This window comes from Daldinia loculata (genome assembly GCF_022478755.1).
Source record: "Daldinia loculata strain CBS 113971 unplaced genomic scaffold F4817scaffold_3, whole genome shotgun sequence".
NCBI lineage: Eukaryota > Fungi > Ascomycota > Sordariomycetes > Xylariales > Hypoxylaceae > Daldinia > Daldinia loculata.
The window spans coordinates 570186-589562 of NW_026054857.1; the positions used below are offsets into that span (position 1 = coordinate 570186).

At 17.7% G+C, this 19377-nt stretch overlaps 1 protein-coding gene across 1 annotated transcript; it reads right to left on the minus strand.

Moving 5' to 3' along the window:
- Window positions 1-15095: 15095 nt before the first annotated feature.
- F4817DRAFT_324761 (uncharacterized protein) lies at window positions 15096-18105 on the minus strand. Its single transcript, XM_049301678.1, has 2 exons — window positions 15976-18105; window positions 15096-15908 (listed from the first exon to the last, which is right to left on the minus strand). Exons 1-2 carry the CDS (start codon window positions 17483-17485, stop codon window positions 15448-15450), a joined length of 1971 nt encoding a protein of 656 aa, XP_049163238.1. The 5' UTR covers window positions 17486-18105; the 3' UTR covers window positions 15096-15447.
- Between the last annotated feature and the right edge of the window lie 1272 nt (window positions 18106-19377).

The window sequence follows — 19377 nt, forward strand, 5'->3', positions numbered from 1 at the left end:
ATTATTTATATAATACCATTTTTTTTCCTTTAAGTTTATTTTTAAGTTAAAGTTTTAAATAAAAAATATAATTTTTTTTAATAAAGTTTAAAAATTTATTAGCTTTTTTAAGTTTTATTAATAAAATGTTAAAATTGTTTATTTAATATTTTTATTATTAAAATAATTAAAAGATTTTTAAATTTAATATTTTTTAATTAATTAATTTTTTTATTTAATTAAATATTTTATATTTTTTTAAATTTATATAAAATTTTTAATTTTATTTATATAATATTTTTTAAATTTTATTAAAGTTATTTTTTATAAAATTTAATTAAAATTAAATAATGTTTAATTATTAATGCGGTAAAATTTAATAAATAAAACGTAAAATAAATTATAGATTTTTTACTTTTTAAATAAATAAAATTTAATAATAATAAAAAAAATTATTTTTTAAATTTTAAAAAAGTTTAATATTTTTTTATTTAATTTTTTAATAAATTATTTAATTTTAATATTTTTATTATTTAATATAATTAATTAATTTTTTTTAAACTTTAATATTTTTTTTTTATTAGTTTAATCTTTTATATATTAATAATTTTTTTTTAAATATTGTTATATTTCGGTATAAATTTACTTTATTTAATATATATATAATTAATTGTTTAAATTTCGAAAAATATTAATAAATAAATTATAAGTTATAAAATAAAAGTTATAATTTATATAAAATAATATTATATATAATAATATTAATTTTAAATTATTATATATAAATTTTATTATTAATAATAAATTTTTTTAATTAATTATTTTATAATTAACGAATATTTAAAAGTAAATTTTAAAAATTTAATTAAGTTATTTTATTTAATTATTGGTTTAAAAATAAAAAGTTATATTTATTTATAATTTAATATTTATAAATTTAAAAAAAATTTATTATAAATAAATAATAAATTTAAAGTTTTGGTTAAAAATAATATTTAAAGAAATTTTATATAATTTTTAATAAAATTTAATAAAGATTTTAATTAAATTTATAATTTTTTTTTTTTATTTTAAAAGGTATAAAATGTGTTATTTTAATAAATAAGTTAATTATAATTTAAATAAAATTGTAATTATTAAATAAAAATAAATTAATAATAAAATTTATAATAATAATATATTATAATATATAATGTAATTTTATAAGTTAAAATAAATTATATAAAATATATTAGTTTATTTTATTGCGTTAATATTTTAAATATTTTTTTATAAAGTTTTATATAATAGTTTTAATATTAAATTATTAAAAGTTTTATATAATAAATTTTAAAATTTTATTTATTTTTATATATTTTGTTATTAAAATATTATGTTTTAATTTTATAACCTTTTTTTAAAGTGTTTAAAGTATTTATAAATATTTCTTTTTATATAAAAAATTATTTTATAGTTTAAAATTATTGCTTGGATTATTTTTTTTTTATATATAATAGGTTATTTCTTTTTATTTTTTTAATTTGTTTTATAAATTTAAGTAATTATTTTAAAGTTAAAAAGTTGTTTAAACGATTTAATATAAAAATAATTGCTGTTAAGTGTATTATATTAAAATTAAATAAATGTAAAAAATGTTTTTTTTATAATATTAATATAATTGGTTAATATTTAATTTCCTTTTTTTAAACCGATATTATAGTAATTTAAATAAAATATTAATTTTTTTATTTTATTTTTTAAAGTAATAATTAATAATAAATTAATATAATAAAAATTATTATGTTTATTTTATTTATTTTTTATTTAAAACTTTAATAATTATAAAATAAAATAAATTTTAATAATTAAAAAATATTTTAATTTAATATTATATTTTTTTAAAATAGTATTTTTATTAATTAAAAAAGTCGATAATTATAAATAATTTTTTATTATATATTTTATAATTTATTTTTATTAAAGTTAATTTTTGAAAATAAAAGGTTATAAGTTAAAACTTTATTTTTATATTTTTTAAAAAAAAAATAGTTTCGATAGTAAAGTTTAAAGTATTAACTTTAAAAAAAACTTATAATTTAAAATTAAAATAAATAAAAATTAAGGTTAATATAAATTTAACTTTTAAATTTTTAAAAATTTTATTTATTTTTAATATTTATTTTTAATTTTTTTTATTTTTTTTATTAATTTTTATAATAAATTTAATTATTATTAAAAATCTTTTAATAAATTGTTTATAAAAGTTTATAAAATTTATAAATTATTATAATTTTTTAAAATTAATTAACGGTTTTTATTTTATAATGTATTTAATTTTATTTTTAAATATAAAAATGTTTTAAAAGTTAATAATATAATTTAAAAATTTTACTTTTTAAATTACTTATTTATACTTATGTGGGGTAATTGTAAAATGGTATATAATAAGTTTTTTTAAAACTTTTTTAATTATTTTATTATACTTTTTTTAAATGGTAATATATATAAGTAAATTATTAATATATATTAATAATTTATTATTTATTATATTTTTAAAAATATTATTTATTATAAATTAAAAAGTGGCAAGTATATTATTTAATTTAAAAAGTATGATAAAATATTTATAAAATTTATATTTATATTTAAATATTATTTTTTATTTATTATTTTGTTAAATGTGGATTAAATTAAATTTAATTTTTAAATTTATTTTAATAAATTATTATAAAATTTAAAATTAATTTTATATTTTTAATATAAATGGAATAAAATAGCGTATAAATATTATTATTAATGGTTATATAATGATTAAAAAAAAAGCCTTTTCCTTATAATAAAAGAAAAAAATATGTATATAAATAAACTATATTTTTAATATAACTTTATAAATAATTTCTCTTTTTTAAATATTATTAATATATTAATTTTAATATTATTATTATTTTAATTATTTTATTTATTGTTTTATTGTTTTATTATATGTATATACTTATTAATATTAATTAATATTGTTAAATAATAATAATATAAATTAATAAAGTTAAAAGAATTATTACTATAATAATCCAGAAAATTTTATTATAATAATATACGTAACAATAATATTTAATCTTTTATTAAAATATTTTATTTTATTTATAATAAATTATTATTTTATATAATTACGCAATTTTTTTAAATTTTTATTATTATATTATAATTTAAACTTATTATTTTCCGCATTTTTATCTTTTATATAACTTACATATTTTAAAATATTATAACCAAAAAGTTTAACACAAACATAAATTTACGTTATAATAATTAATTTAATTAAAATAAAAAATATAAATAAATTAAGAAATTTATTATTTTTTATTTTTAGTTAATATATATTTTTTATATAATAATTTAATTATATAGCCATAAAATAAAAATTAATTAATCTTTAAATAATTATTTTTAAATAAAAGGCAATTTAAGTATTAATAATATTAATAAATTTTAAAATTATTAATAAAAATAAATTATATATTTATACAATTAAAAAAATAATAAATAAATATTAAAAATATTTTAAAAATTTTATAATAAATAATTTTAAAATTATATTAAAATAATTGCAATTAATATTATAAAACGCGTTAATATAAAAAGGTATTTATATAAAAAAATATAACGTTAATTATTTAAAAATACTTATTAATTTTATAATATTAAATAAATTATTAATATAAAATTTTAATAAATTAAAAATTATTATAAAAAGATAATTTAATATATTAATATAAAAAATGTTAATATATAATATTAAAAAAAAATTAATTTATTTTAATATATAAGTATTTACGCATATATATATTATATTATAATAATAATAATTGGTAATTTTTAACTTATAAACGTTAATACATACAATAATATACATAAAATAAAATTTATTTTTATTTACCACTTTTATCAAAACATTACCATTTTACTTATAATATATATTATTTACTTTATAAATAATATTACCTTTTTTTTTTACTTTTAATAATTTATTATTAGTATTTTATATTTTACCGTTTATCCAACCATAAAAATTTATTATATAACCTTTTTTTTAATAAATATTTAAACTTTATTAAACCTTTTTCTTTTTTTTTTAATAAAGTAATTAAAATAACTTTTAAATATTAGTTAATTTCCCTTTTTTTTTAACTTTATAAAAAATAATTATATTTTTTTAAACTATTTTAAATAACGTTTATTTTTATATTTTTTTAAATATAAATTAATAAAGGTATAATTTAAAATATAATTTTAAACATAACAATAGTTTAATACGGAAAAGATAATTTAACCAATTAATTTTAGGAAATATATATAAACCTTTTAAACCGCCATTAAATGGTTTATATATAATACCGGTAATTTTATTAAACGTTAAATTAAATAGAAAAAATTAACTAATAAAAAGTTATAATTTTTTTTTTTAAATAACTTTATTATTTTTATTAATAAATAATTTATTAAAATAAACCTTTATATTTATTATTAATTAAAATAATTAAATTTATTATAATATTGTTTTAATATAAATCTTTAATAAAATATATTTTTTAATTATTATAAACTATTTTAAAAAAATTTAAAATAATAAAAATAATTATATAAATAAAATATATAATATTTTAAAAAATAAATTCCGATTTTTCTTAAACGTATATTATATAATAAAAATTTAATGAATAAAGGTCGTATATCAAATGACTTTATCTGACTTTATTTAATTAAATGATTTTATTTAATTATGTGATTTTATTTTATTAAAATTTTTAATATAAGTATTTTTTATGGTTACATATATTTATTTTATATAGTTTTAATTATATCGAATATAAGTCATTTCTTTTATTTATTATAATATTATTTAAATTATAGCATTAAATTTAATATAAAGGTTTAATTTAAGTTTAAAGCTAATAGTTTTGTTTAATGGTAATTACCATAAGATTTAAACTTGTAATTTTAATTTTAAAAGGACCGTTATTATTGTTAAAAAATGCTTTATCGTGGCTTAATCAAATAACCACTTAATCAAGTAACCATTTAAACAGTTAATATTATGGCTTTTGATATTAATTAATACGATTTAATATAACTTTATTGACAGTTTTGTTAAATACGTTATTTATTAATTAAGTTAATCTTTTTATTTCGTTATTTTTATTAGTTAAAGTTAAAATATACAAAGTACGATACGATTTAAAAAACATTATTATATAATTTATTAAAATAGTTTATTAAAATAGTTATAAAAACAGTTATAAAAATAGTACGTGAAAGCCATAACACATTTTAATTAATTAAATATTAAGAGATAAAAAAGATTTTATTAAATGTGTATAAAAGATTACGGGGATAAAGTTAACGAGATATTAATAAATATTATTTTATTATTAAAATATTTAAAACAATTTTTTATATAATGTTTTTTAAGTTATATTATATTTAATATATAAGATAATAACAACGATTAATTATAAAAAGTTAATTATAAAAAAAGTAATAATTAAATTAATTAATTAATAAGTTAATTAATTAATTAATTAATAAATTAATTAATTTATTATTAATTTATTATAAAAAAAGTAATAATTAAATTAATTAATACGGAAACTTATTTAAGTTATTTAAATTAAAATATTAAAAAAGGTAAATAACTTAATTACAAAAGTTATTACGATACGAAAAAAAAAGGGAAAAAGAAAAATTGTGTTAAAAGCATTTTTTTTAAGTTAATTTAAGTTAATTTAAATTGAGTTAAATCAAATCAAGTTTATTGTTAAAAAAGTAAAGCCAGTTATATTATGATTTTTTTTTATACGTTTATTATATATTTAATTTATTAACCAATAAATATTACGATTAAACTTGTTATTATATAAAATTATATAGTTAAAAAACGAGATTTAATGATATAAAATACTTTTAAAGATGATTAAATCTTGGTAAATTATTTAAATTACACAATATACGATTTAAAGTTAAAGATTAAAATAATTGTATTATAAAAGGCTTGATTTATTGCGAAAGATTTGATTTATTTTAACAGTGTAATTTTTTCTTTTTTTCGAGGTTTAAAATTCGATTTCCAGTTGTATTATTTTTGTTGTTTTTTTTAACCTTTGTTTTATAAGTTAAATTTAATTTCGTGGCTTTAATTAAATTTAAAAAAAGGGTTAAACAAAAGTTATATATCAAATAACTTTATTTGATTTTATTTAATTAAATAACCTTATTTAATCATGTAACTTTATTTTATCAAAATTCTTAGTATAAATACCTTTTATGGTTACATATATCCATTTTATATAACTTTAACTATATCGAATACAAGTCATTTTTTTCATTTATTATAATATTACCTAAACCATAACATTAAATTTAATATAAAGGTTTAATTTAAGTTTAAAGTTAATAACTTTGTTCATTAATAAACTTAATTTTATATTATATTTTTTACCATTTTTAAAAAAAAAATAATAATTTATTTTTTTTATAATATATTTTAATATTAATATTTTATAAATATATATTTAATTATAAAATAACATTTTAATATAAAATAAAATAAAATATAATACCATTAAAATTAAATAATTATTACTTTTTTTAACATTAAAACCAAAAAAAAAAATAAAGATAAATTAAATCTAAAAATATTAAAAATTATACTTAATAAATTATTATTATATTAATATATTTTTGGATTAAATTTTAAAAAAAAGCAATAATTTATTACAGCCATTTATAAAATATACCGCAATATTTTATAACTATAACATATTTTATTTATTTTATTATATTAATTCAAAAATTTAACAAATAAATTTTAAACATTAATCGGTATTTTTAAAATTTTTAAAAAAATGCATTAATATATAACTAATATTAATAATAAAAATAATAATAATAATAAATATAATATTAATTAATATTATATTAATTATAAATACTATTATAATAATAAAAAAAATAAATATAATTTTTATTAAAAATTAACTAAATATTGGAAATATTATTATTAAATATGTAAAAAAAAAAAATATTAGTTTATTAAATATTTGGAAAAAAAACGTAAAAAAGTTAAAATATAATAAAAAGTTAAAAAAGGTTAAGCAAAAAAAAACTACTTAATGTTTTTAACTAATTATAAAAATATTAACAAACTTAATTTAAAAAAATTTAAAAAATTTATTAAAAAAAAATAAAAAATTAAATAAATAATATATAATTATAACTTATCTTTATAACCAATCATTTTAATATTGGTTTAATTTATAATTATCATTTAATAAAAAATATAATAAAAAATTTAACATTAATACCATTTTTATTTTTAACTAATACGCAAAAAATATATTTTAAAAAATTATATTAAATATAAAAGTAATTTACGTATTAATAATAAATAAAAAATAATATTAAATCTTTATTAATAAAAATTTAAAATATTATAATAATTTAAATATAAATTATATTAACAAAATAAATATATATTTTAAAAACGGTTTATTTATTAAATTATTAAAAACTATAACCGTTAATATTTTATTTAATAAAGTAAATTTTTATATAATAAAAATTAACACTTTATTTTTTTTTTTATTAAAAATATAAACTGTTTAAAGGTATATTTTAATAATATTACCAATTAATTAATTGGTAAAAATGATATAATAGTTTAAATTATATAAAAATAAAGATATTTATAGTTTTAATTTAATAATATCATTTATTTTACAAAAATAAAACTACGTTATTTATATATGCGTTTTAATTATTTATTTATTAATAAACTTTACAATTTTTTTAATAAAATAAAATATAAAATAAATTTTAAAAACTTTAAAAAAAATTAATAAATTTTACTATTATTATTAAGTTAAAAGTAAAATATTATAACGTTTTAAATTTAATTTAAAAAATTTTAATATAAATTTTAATTATAAAATAATTATTAATATTATATATTTAAATAAAAAACCAATCTTTTATATAATTAATATAATAATAAAATTCCAAACGGCTTAATTTATATATAACATTTTTGCAAAAAAAATTTAAAAAATATTAAAATAATATTAAATTAACATTTATTTTAATTTATTTAATATTATTAATTACGATATAAATACTAATTTTAATAACGTTAAATTTTATAATAAAACTTATTTTATAAATATTATTTATAATTAAATTTTAATTAAAATATATTGGTTTATTGGTAAGGTTAAAAAATATTATGGCTTAATTTAAAAGGTATATAAAATTATTTCCAAAAAAATATAAAAATTAAAAAAAACCTATTTTTAAATAACAATTAAAATTATTAATAATATAGTAAATTTTAATAATTTTATATTTATATTATTAATATTTAATATTTATTTTAAAATTAATATAAATTTGCCTTTTATACTATTATAATTATAAAAAGTTTAAATAATATAAAAAATTATAATTAAAATAAAAAAGGTTAAAACGTAAAAAATTATTTATAACGTTTTAAATATATAAAACAAATTTAACATATTAAAAACGTTATTTATATTATTATTAATTAATAATAATATATTAATTTACTATAAAAAAAATAAATAAAAAAAACTATATAAAATTATTGTAATTATAAATAAAAATATAATAATTATTTTAAATATATTAAAAAATACCTTTACGTTTTATAATATATATATTAAATTATATATATAGTTAAAAATAAACTTTAAAATTAAATTATTACTATTATTATTATAATTTAATTTAACCAATTATAAAATCGTTTTTAATAAAAACCTAAACATATTTTCCATAAACGTAACATATATTAATATAAAAAAGAAAAATAATTATACCTTTATTTTAAAATTAAAATTAAATAAAAAAATAATTATTTTAAAAAAGCCATATAAAATCTTTAATATAAAAAAATTAAATACTTTATTTGCCAATAATATTTTATAGCTTAAAATATATAATAAAACAATTTATTAAAATATAATTATTTTTAAATCTTATATAATTTAAAAAATTAAAAGTAAAAATACGTTAATATTATATAAAAAGTTTTAATTTGTAATATAAAAATATAAAAATCTTAACAAAAAATCTATTATAATATATACTTTTATAATTTAATATATTAATTAATGTTTAATATTTACATTAATATTTATTTTAAAACGGTAAAATATAAAAATAATAATTTAAAATATTATTATAATTTATATATAATTTAAAACCTTTATATAAAAAATAATATATATATATTTTTTTTTAAAATTAAAAAAAAAATATTTTAAAAAAATATTATTACAAATAATTAAACTTTTATATAAATTAATAAAATTAAATATATATTAATTTAAAATTTATTTTAAATATTATTAAAAAAAATTAAATATAATTTTATTAATTTTTAACTTATATTTATTAATTATAAATTTTAATTAATTATTTAATATTATAAATTTTTAAATAAATAATATATTAAATGTTAATATTATAAAATTTTTAACCGAAAAAAATAAAGTTTTTATAAAAGTAAATATTAAGGCAAAATTATAAAAAATCTTAAAATCGGGAATAATTAAAAACTTTAATAAATTATATATTATAATTTATAAAAAAATAATTACTATTATTTAAAAGAAATAAATTAAAAGGTTAAAACTATTAAATTTAAAAGTATTTAATATAATAAAATATTATATAAAATAATAAATAAAAAGCGTTTATATTATATTTATTTATTAATTTAAAATAACTTTTAATTATTTTATAATAATATAATATATAAAACTTAATTTAAAAGAAATAAAAGTATTAAACGCATAAATTAAATAATAAATAAAACATAAAAACTAAAGTTTTAACTTTATTAAATTAAACTTATAAAATTTACGCTTATACGTTTTTATAAATAAATTATTTATTAATAATTAAAATATAAATTCTTAAATTAATTATATTATTATATTTAATAATAAAAAACCTATAAATTATAACAATAAAATATATATTATAAATAATATTATTTATTAATTATTTATTAAATATAAACAAATTACTTATAATATATTTACAAATAAAATTTATAATATAATATAAAAATTTAACGTAAATTATATTATTTATAATATAATTAACATAATCTTTAACCAAATAAATTTTCCTAAAATTGTTTTCGTTTTATATATTAACTTTTTTTCACTATATTAATACTTTATTTAAATAAGTAATATTAATAAAAAAAAGTTAATAATTAATTTTATAATTTTACAATAATCGTACAAAAATTAAAAAATCGATAATATTTGTTAAATTTATAACAAATACAATTTAATTAATATAATAATAAAAGTTTTATTAAACAAAATTATATAAACATTAATAAAAAATAACTAAATTAATTTAAAACTAAAAAAATAAATAAAAAAAAAAATTACAAAATAATAAAACAAAATTAATTAATAAGAAAATTTACAATTAATTAATTACAAAAAGAAAATAAAATAAGTAATAATTACATAATAATTAAAAAAAAAACCCTTTTTCTTATAATAAAAAAAAGGAATATACATATAAATAAACCATACTTTTAACATAACCTTATAAATAATTTCTTTTCTTTAAATATTATTAATATACCAATTTTAACACCATTATTATTTTAATTACCTTATTTATTGCTTTACCATACGTACGTACCTATTAACAATTATTATATTTAATTTTTAATAATTTACCATTAAATAAAATAAATTTTTAAAATTAAGCTTTAATATAAAAAATATTAAAGATATATAAAAAAAAATGGATTTATAAATATATTTTATGTTAAATATATTTTTTAATTATAACTTAAAAATATTAAATTTTTTTTTATTTATAATATAAAAAAAGTTTTATAAAAACATTTTTTCTTTTATTAAATTAATAATATAATTTTATAATTAATATTTAAAAAAGCGTTTTCCGATTTTTTTAATTATTATAAATATAAATTTTTTAAATTTTTTAAATATTTTTAAAAAAGGATTATTATAATTATATTATGTTAATATAATATATTTAATAATAATTTTTTTTATATAATAATATTGGTAATATTTAAATGGGAAATATATTTTATTAAAATTTAAAAAAATATTTATAAATTAATAAATTTTTAACTATTATTATAAAAAAATAAAATTATATTTATTATTTATAATATTAAATTTAAAGTTTAAATAAATATAATATTTTATTTAATATTTAAATATTAAAGAATTTATATAATAATAACCTTTTTTTTTTATATAAATAACGTTAAAAAATATAATTATTTTTAACGTATTTTTTTTTTATTTTAAAAAGATTTTATAATTTAATTTTAAATATAAATATAATAAATATAATTATTTTTATATTAAATAATATTTTTATAAAAAGTTTTTATTTATTAAATATTAATATTATTTTTATTAAAGGTTTTTTTTTTAAATAAAGTTTTTTTTGTTTTTTTTTTTATAATTTATTAAACTTTTCGGTTAGTTATTTAGTCGCAATAAACTGGTATAAATAAATATTTTATTTTTGCCTTAACATTTTACGAAATATAATATAAAGGATTTTTAAAAATTTAAATTATTATTATTAATTTCGGTAATAAAATAAAATTGGTTAATTTTTTTTATTATTATATTTATTTTAGCTTTTTTTATAAATAAAAAAGTTGGTTATTTATTATTATTATATTTTTATTTAGTTAAAAAAACTTTATAATTTAAAAATATTAACAATTTTTTATTATTAATATCTTTTTTAATAAAATAAATAAAAATGTTATAAATATTACGTTTATATTATTAATATATTTTTTTATCTTTTTTACGTTAATTAATATTTGTTTAATTAATTTTTTAAAAAGTTTTTTTATTTAAAACTTATCGGTTATTTTTAAAATTAAATTTTAATTTACTAATAAATTTAAACCGATTTTTACTTTTTAAAAATTAATTTTAATTTAAATTAAAACAGGTTTTTTTATTACAGTTTTATTAACCCGATTTTAAATGTTTTATTATTAAAATAAATTTCTTTTTTACTATTAAAAATCTTAAGTTAATTAACATATTTTTATAAATTTAACCAACTTTTTAAATTATAATAAAAAATTTTTCGTTATTATTTAAAATTTTACTTTATTTAAAATATATTAATTTAGTAATTTTATTAAAAAAGGTTTTAATAATATAATTTTAAAAAGTAATTTTAAACCATTAAATAATTTTATTAAAATTTAAAAATTCGGTAATATATTAAATTATATTTTTTATATATTTAAACTTATATATTTTTTTTAAATTTTTATATTTTTTTAAAAAATTTTTAAATTATTTTTATAAAGTTAATATGTAATTAACTTATTAATTTACAAAATAAAACCGTTTAATTTAATTAAAACATTATTAATATTATAATTAAGTTTTATTTATAAATAATAATTTTACTTAATTAATACAAACGTAATTTTTAAAAAAACTTTTTATATAAATTTTTAAATATAATTTAACCTTTATTTATTAAACTCGGAATTTAACAAAATTTTTACCGTTATACATGAATAATTTATTTAAATATATTAAATTAATAATTGTAAAAACAGGTTTAATAAACCTTTTTAATACTTATAATAATCGTTTTTTAATATTATTTATGCGTTAAAATTTTAAATTTTATTTAAGTTTATTAAATCTTAAAAACAAAAACTTATAAAGTAATTTTTAAAATAAACTTTATAATTTTTAATTATTATTATTATTATTATTAAAATCTCTTAAATTTCCTCCCGAAATTTTTATTAATATATAAAATAACTTTAATCTTTATTCATTTTTTTTTAATATAATAAAAAATCCGGTATATATTTTTTTAAATTAAATACAAATATTTTCCGAAATTTATTTAACTTAAACGTTTTATAACGTTTATATTAATAAAATACCTTTAATTTTAATTTTTAAACTAAAATATTTAAACAAAAATACCTTTATTATTATTAATTAATAACTTTAAAAAAATTAATTAAAAAAAAACTTTAACATTACTTTTTTTTTAATACTTTATAAAATTAAATTTACAAAAATAAACTAATTAATTACCAATTTTAAAATAAATTTAACTAATATAACTTTTATATAAACTTAAAATTCCTTTAATTATTTTTAAAAACGTTTATTTATATATATTAAATTAATATATTTTTAAACCAAAAAATCATTAATTTAACCTTTTTTTAAATAATTTAAATTATTACTTTTTTTAACAAATTTTCTTAAAATTTTTATCAAGTTTAAAAGTTTAAAAAAACTTTATATTATTTTTAAACAACATTTTTTAATTTAACAATCGTTACTCGTTATATTTTATCATTATTAAAAAAACATACAATTATTTTTTAAACCTTTTAAAAAAACATTAAATTAAATTATTTAACTTATCGTTTAAATTAAATAATTTACTTAATTAAAACTATTATATTAACTTAATACATTTACATTATAATATTATACATTATTTATAAAACTTAATATTATTAATTAAATTAATTTTAATTATTTTTATAATTTTTATTTATTAAACGTATAAAAAATCGAAAAAACTTATAAATCTTTTCCATTTACTTATACAATCAAATTAATTAAATAAATAAATTAATAATAATAAAATTAATAATATTAATTTTAAATACGTCCCATATAATTATTTCGTAATTTTACAATTTATATAAAACAAAAACATAATTATTATTAAAATATATTAAACTTATATTATCAATTTAAATTAAAAATAATTTTAAAATATTAAATTAAATTAAAAAACACTTTTAATATTTATTTCGAAAATATTTTTTAAAAAAATCTTAATTAAAAATTGGTTTAATTATATGTTTATAAAATATAAAATCTTTAAATTTTTCCATAAACTTTTTTTTTAATTAAATAAAAAAAAAATTTTTTTAAAAATATAAAGTTTAATATAAGAAAATATTTTAATTCGGTTTTTTTTCCAATAAGTAATAATAATAAAAAAAATATTATTAATAAAAAAAAATAATAAAATTTTTTTTTTAAGTTTTATTAAATTTTAATTTAAAATTTTAATATAAAATGGAATAAATAATAATTTAAAATATATATGTTATTTTAAAATATTAAGTTTTTTTAAAATAATAAAAAATTATTTATAATAAAAGTTATAAAAAACTTAAAATATAATTAAAATTATTAATAATTTTTTAGGATTTTAAAGTTTTTAATTTTTTCTTTTTTTTAAAAAAAAGATTTTAACTTATTTATAAATAATTTAAAATATATATTTTTTAATTTAGCTAAATCTTTATTAATATATTAATTCTGTTTATATATAATTATATAATCTTATAATATTTTTTATTTAATAAATTTTGAAATAATTATCCTATATTTTTTATTAATTATTTTCTTTAACCAATAATCTTTTGGCATTATTGTCCATATGATAACCACTTGCAAAGTCTGATCACTAATACTGAATTAATATCCAAAAAGATTCATTTTCGATAAGTCTGACTTGGGATCTAAACTACGGTGTCAATGTGATAGGTATATAATATTTCTAATCAGCATTAAAGGTTGAGTAATGGTATGGTTTTAAGCTTATATCTAAAGGCACACATCGCAAGGCACTCGAAGGGCGAGGCAGCAATACTGTTTCATTCGAAACTATCTAAGGGACTGATATGTGGATCAGTTGGTGAAGGAATTACTTACCAAGCTTTCAGAGGGAAAGCTTAAAAGGGGTGTTACAGAGGTACCTCCGGATCTTTCTACAATGTTTGACCCTGAGCGGAGTGTAATGCATCTGAGCCTTACTAGAGAGGATGAGTATATCTCTAAGCCTATAGATGATTCTTTATATGTATAAATGCGAAGACACTGGAGAAATATCCGCAAGAACTAAGTTGATTATAATATATCGCATAGATGGTCTTTTACCCCTGTATCTATCCCTAACCCACTCATACCCTACATTCGCCATTTACCCTTAATTGCACCATTAACAAACGAAAAGGGCTATTTAATAATTTGATACTTTTATTAAAAGTACCTATCTGTTAGGTATTTGGTCAAGAAATGTTTTATAGTAGTTTAAATAGCTATTTTAGTTACGCCCACAGCGTTTCGTTTAACGAATATTTACTACATCAAAAGCGAATGTAGATTCTGTTGCTGAAATACACCTAACCAGGTGAGCTTAGCCGGATTAGTCCGGATTAATCCATCTAGCACCTACCTTGTAGGTAGAGAGGACACCCTTAGGTAGCCTTCGCAAGCCGACTCCCTCGAACGATAATCCTATCTAAAGTCCTTATCTATAGCGACCAAATTTCATATAGTATCCTTCCAGAGCTATCTTGAAGTTCGCATATCAATTTCTGCCCGTACCATGCATCAGATGTCCCAGATGTAACATCATTGCTTCGTCGATTAATTCCGGGGGCAGATCGAAGCGTTGGCGACGCGCGCGATTTATATCGGGGGCCGGATTGAATGGGTTTAGATCTAGACCCCCTCGGCGCCCCCTGAGCCGATTCACTCCCTCTTCGTCACCTGCGGGAGGCACGGGGCCGGGATTAGGGCGAGGTTCCGGCGGTCGGTTTCTGGGTCTGATGGGAAATAGGAAGTTTTGCCGCGGCTCTCGTTGCCTAGCGATAGGAACATGTGGTCTTGGCGGCGCGTTCATAAAGGGCATGAAGGCCCTGCCTCCCTCGTAATTAGGTGGGTTGTCGTGGTACCGACACTCTTGCGAGTGGTGACACTGGAGGAAATCTTGTTCGTCTTTGTAATACGGCTCGAAGCATAGCCAACACCATTCGTGACCACAAATACCTAGTAATTGTAAGTCAGTTTGGTGTTCTATCGTTGTTTAAGGGATTTAAGGAGATTGAAAGCTTACAGGTGACATGGTCACACCCTATGTATTTGTTGATATTCCTCTTGCATCCGGGGCATGGTTTGCTCATCTCCTTGATGTGCTTTTCGGACGCTTCATCATTCTTCCTCTGCTTACGTGTTCGCTTGTCGTATTCATCACAAGTTTCCCCCTTGTGCCACGGAACGTTGTGATGGATGCAAACATAACCTCTGCATCCGTGACACTTCGCTTTTGAACAACCCGCCGGATGTATCTGGCCTGACTCACATCCAGGGTTCAAACACCACATAAATTCCGGGATTCTTGCAAGCAAGGCCTTCGTGGCTAGCATATCATATTTATCGAAGATTTCTCGGGAGGCAAAAGCTCGGACGTTCTCAAACTTGAGTAGTTTAGGACATTCTGGGCATTTCAAACGGTCCCACGTAATTCTTTCCAAACTCGAAGCTATCCAGAGGCCAACGCAGGCCTTACAAGTAGTGGCATCATGCTCACAGGCCGCCGTAATCCGTTTCCTATTCGGCATCTCGGAGACTCTCTTCTCGTCGCCGCATACGATGCACGTCTCCGACGTAGGGACTAGCCAACTTTCCGCGCGAACGAATTTGTCCTCTATGGAACGGGGAACTTCAAAGTCGATAGTCGCCCCGGGACGAATGTGGCTAGCTCTCGTGACCGGTTTACCGTTATAGGTCAGTTTGATATCTTCGAAGTTGATGTGGCGCCGGCGAACTTTATTATCGGAATGAACCGTCGCCAATACCTCGTTCTTAAGCCAGTTCTTGAGTTTTAGAGTGTCTGCATAACCACGGCGGTTCAGGCATGGCTTATGGCAGATGTACTGTTCGTTGAACCCTTGCAGGACGAAGTAGCTGTCGACCGGTTTCATACTGATAATCAGATAACGACAGAGCCATGTCATCGCCTTGCGTACTTCCCAACTATTTCCTTCCAGCAGCCTCTGTTCCAGGCCGGCTTCTGTTTCGATCACGATTTGGTTGGCATTTTGTACTAGACCCTCCTTGGACTTGTTGGTGTCTCGTAGGAGGTTTGCTACAATCTCTCGAAGACTACCTACGGACTTTCCCATAGTAGCTTCACGAGCTATTGCTTCCCTCTCCGGCTTACGCAGCTTCACACTAGTCCCTCGCCAGACGACTCGGAACGAGCCGTCGTCGCCTTCCCGTAGCACCCTATAAAATAATAGGCGCGAATCTTTAGGGATATCGTCTCCCTCCAAGCGTTTGTTGTCGGAAAAGAATTGCACCTCGGCATCCTCTGGAATTTCTTGGGCCCCCTCCGGGAATCTCTTCTTCAGTGAGGCATGTACGTCGTGCAACTGCCAGGTCTTAAAAGTAATTTTCACAGGATTCCGCTCGGTAAAGATATCGTCAAGGTCGACAAGTTCTACCCTCCTTTTCTCCCGAGAGGAATCGCGACGTCTTGAACTTTGCGTGCGCCTATCGCTGCGATGCTGTGATGATTCCGCAGAGCGACTTGTAGAGGCCAATGGCCGGCGTTGTGGAAACATGATTGAGGTTGCGGGTAAATTAGGGATGGTAGTTGATCGTTGCTGACATGTAATAGTAATAGATATAGCTGCTCGATACAATATCCATGTGGCAGAACTGGAGTGGCTAGAGCTGATACGACCAATAAAACGAAGGAAAGAATTATCGAACGGGATAATGATTTATACGTTAAGTAAACTTCATCATCTTAAATCATTATTGAATATTAAAATGAAGTTTTAAGCGAGAGTCATAGCTTGCGTAAATCGGCGACCTATGATAATCCTCAGGCGTCTTGCGGTCTGCGGTCTGCGGGGCAAAGCGCGAGCTACATTCGAAATAGAGGTTATGTACCTTATCTCTCATCCGTGAATAGGTCGCGACCTAATGTTTCAGGTACCTAATACCTCATATTTAATTGGGCGACAACTTTGAAGCTTCCACCGCTTCGTTTGGTGGTGCGGTGGTGTGGTGGCACCAAACATTATGTGAAGCCACGTGAGACAATGCAGCATAGGTAACTATGAGCTGTAGCCAACTAGCATGCCTTGTAAGCTACCCTGAAAAGTTGAAATTAGAAAAGAAGGTATATAAAAAGAGGAAACGATATTTCAAATTATCGAGCTGGCGGGTTGTAACCATATAGAGTAGAGTTGGCAAATGGCTAGGTTAAGAATATTAGGTACCTACCTAATGCAAGCTATCTTTAATACCCGATATTCCCGTTTTGTACCTATAGGAATAAATATCTCGCTTACCTGCATGCACTAATACTCGCATAGGAGGTATATTCCTCTTACTGCAATAGGTACCAGTCTCGCTCCAACACCATCCAAATTAAGCCAGTACCTCAAGCACATGGGGGAAACTGGCTTCACGAAGTCTTGCACTTTTATAGATGAACACTTCGGTGATGTATAAAAAAAGCACTCCCACAAAAGTCCAAACGGCAAGATCGTACACCTGGGGATTGGTAATATAATATGCAGCATAAATCCTGATCATGCTCGTGTATAAGTTTTTCACGCCGTACACATGTGCTAACAACGAGTGCAGAGGAGGCGCCCCAGGGCCGCTAAACGCCCGAAGCGCTGTTGTCGGGTTATTTACATAGCACATAACGCTATAAATCGCCGCAGACAGACTATTCTAAAGACCATCTCAGATTAGGTGATTTATTTTTGCAATAAGGTACCTAGGTACCTGACTATCAAAACTTACATAGAACAAGAAGTAAGGCAGATAACCGCCGTGTTGCTGCGGGAGGATCGAAAAAAGCTTATCCATCGTGCTGAAACCAAGATAAATGTGATTAAGAAATTGGAAAAGTCCGTGGTGAGCTTTTATAAAAGAGCTAGTAATTATTAGAACATAATTCGATAAAGGACCATTTGTTTACATGATATCGGATGCGCATTCCGATAGTTAAAGTTGAAGAAAGCACCTAACTTACATGACGCTAACAAGTATTATAATCTTTGGTCCCTGTAAAGGACACCACGTTTTCATAACGAAGGAGATTTATTTCATTCTATTTAGGTAACATAGTGTCAGACAAAATGTCTGTCCGATACATATAAAATGTAATAGAATAAAATCTGTTACCAAATAACCTTTTAGTGGTATAGCGGTTTGTTCGACACATAGTCTCTCCCCTATTGATTGTATTTTGGACTGTCTTTTCACTATTGCAGGTCCGGCCCTTATGAATAGTTACGTACCTCTCAGTTCGCCTTCTCAGGACAAATTCCATCAAGACACTTACTCGCCTCGGGTTCGCGGTAACCATTTGATCCTTGGGTCATGATTCTGCATAATATCTATCTGCGTATCCAAGCTTCGTACTAATCATTTATCATAGTCGTAGGGAAAATAATACCCTTACACGACACGAGTCGTTCTCTCATGCCAC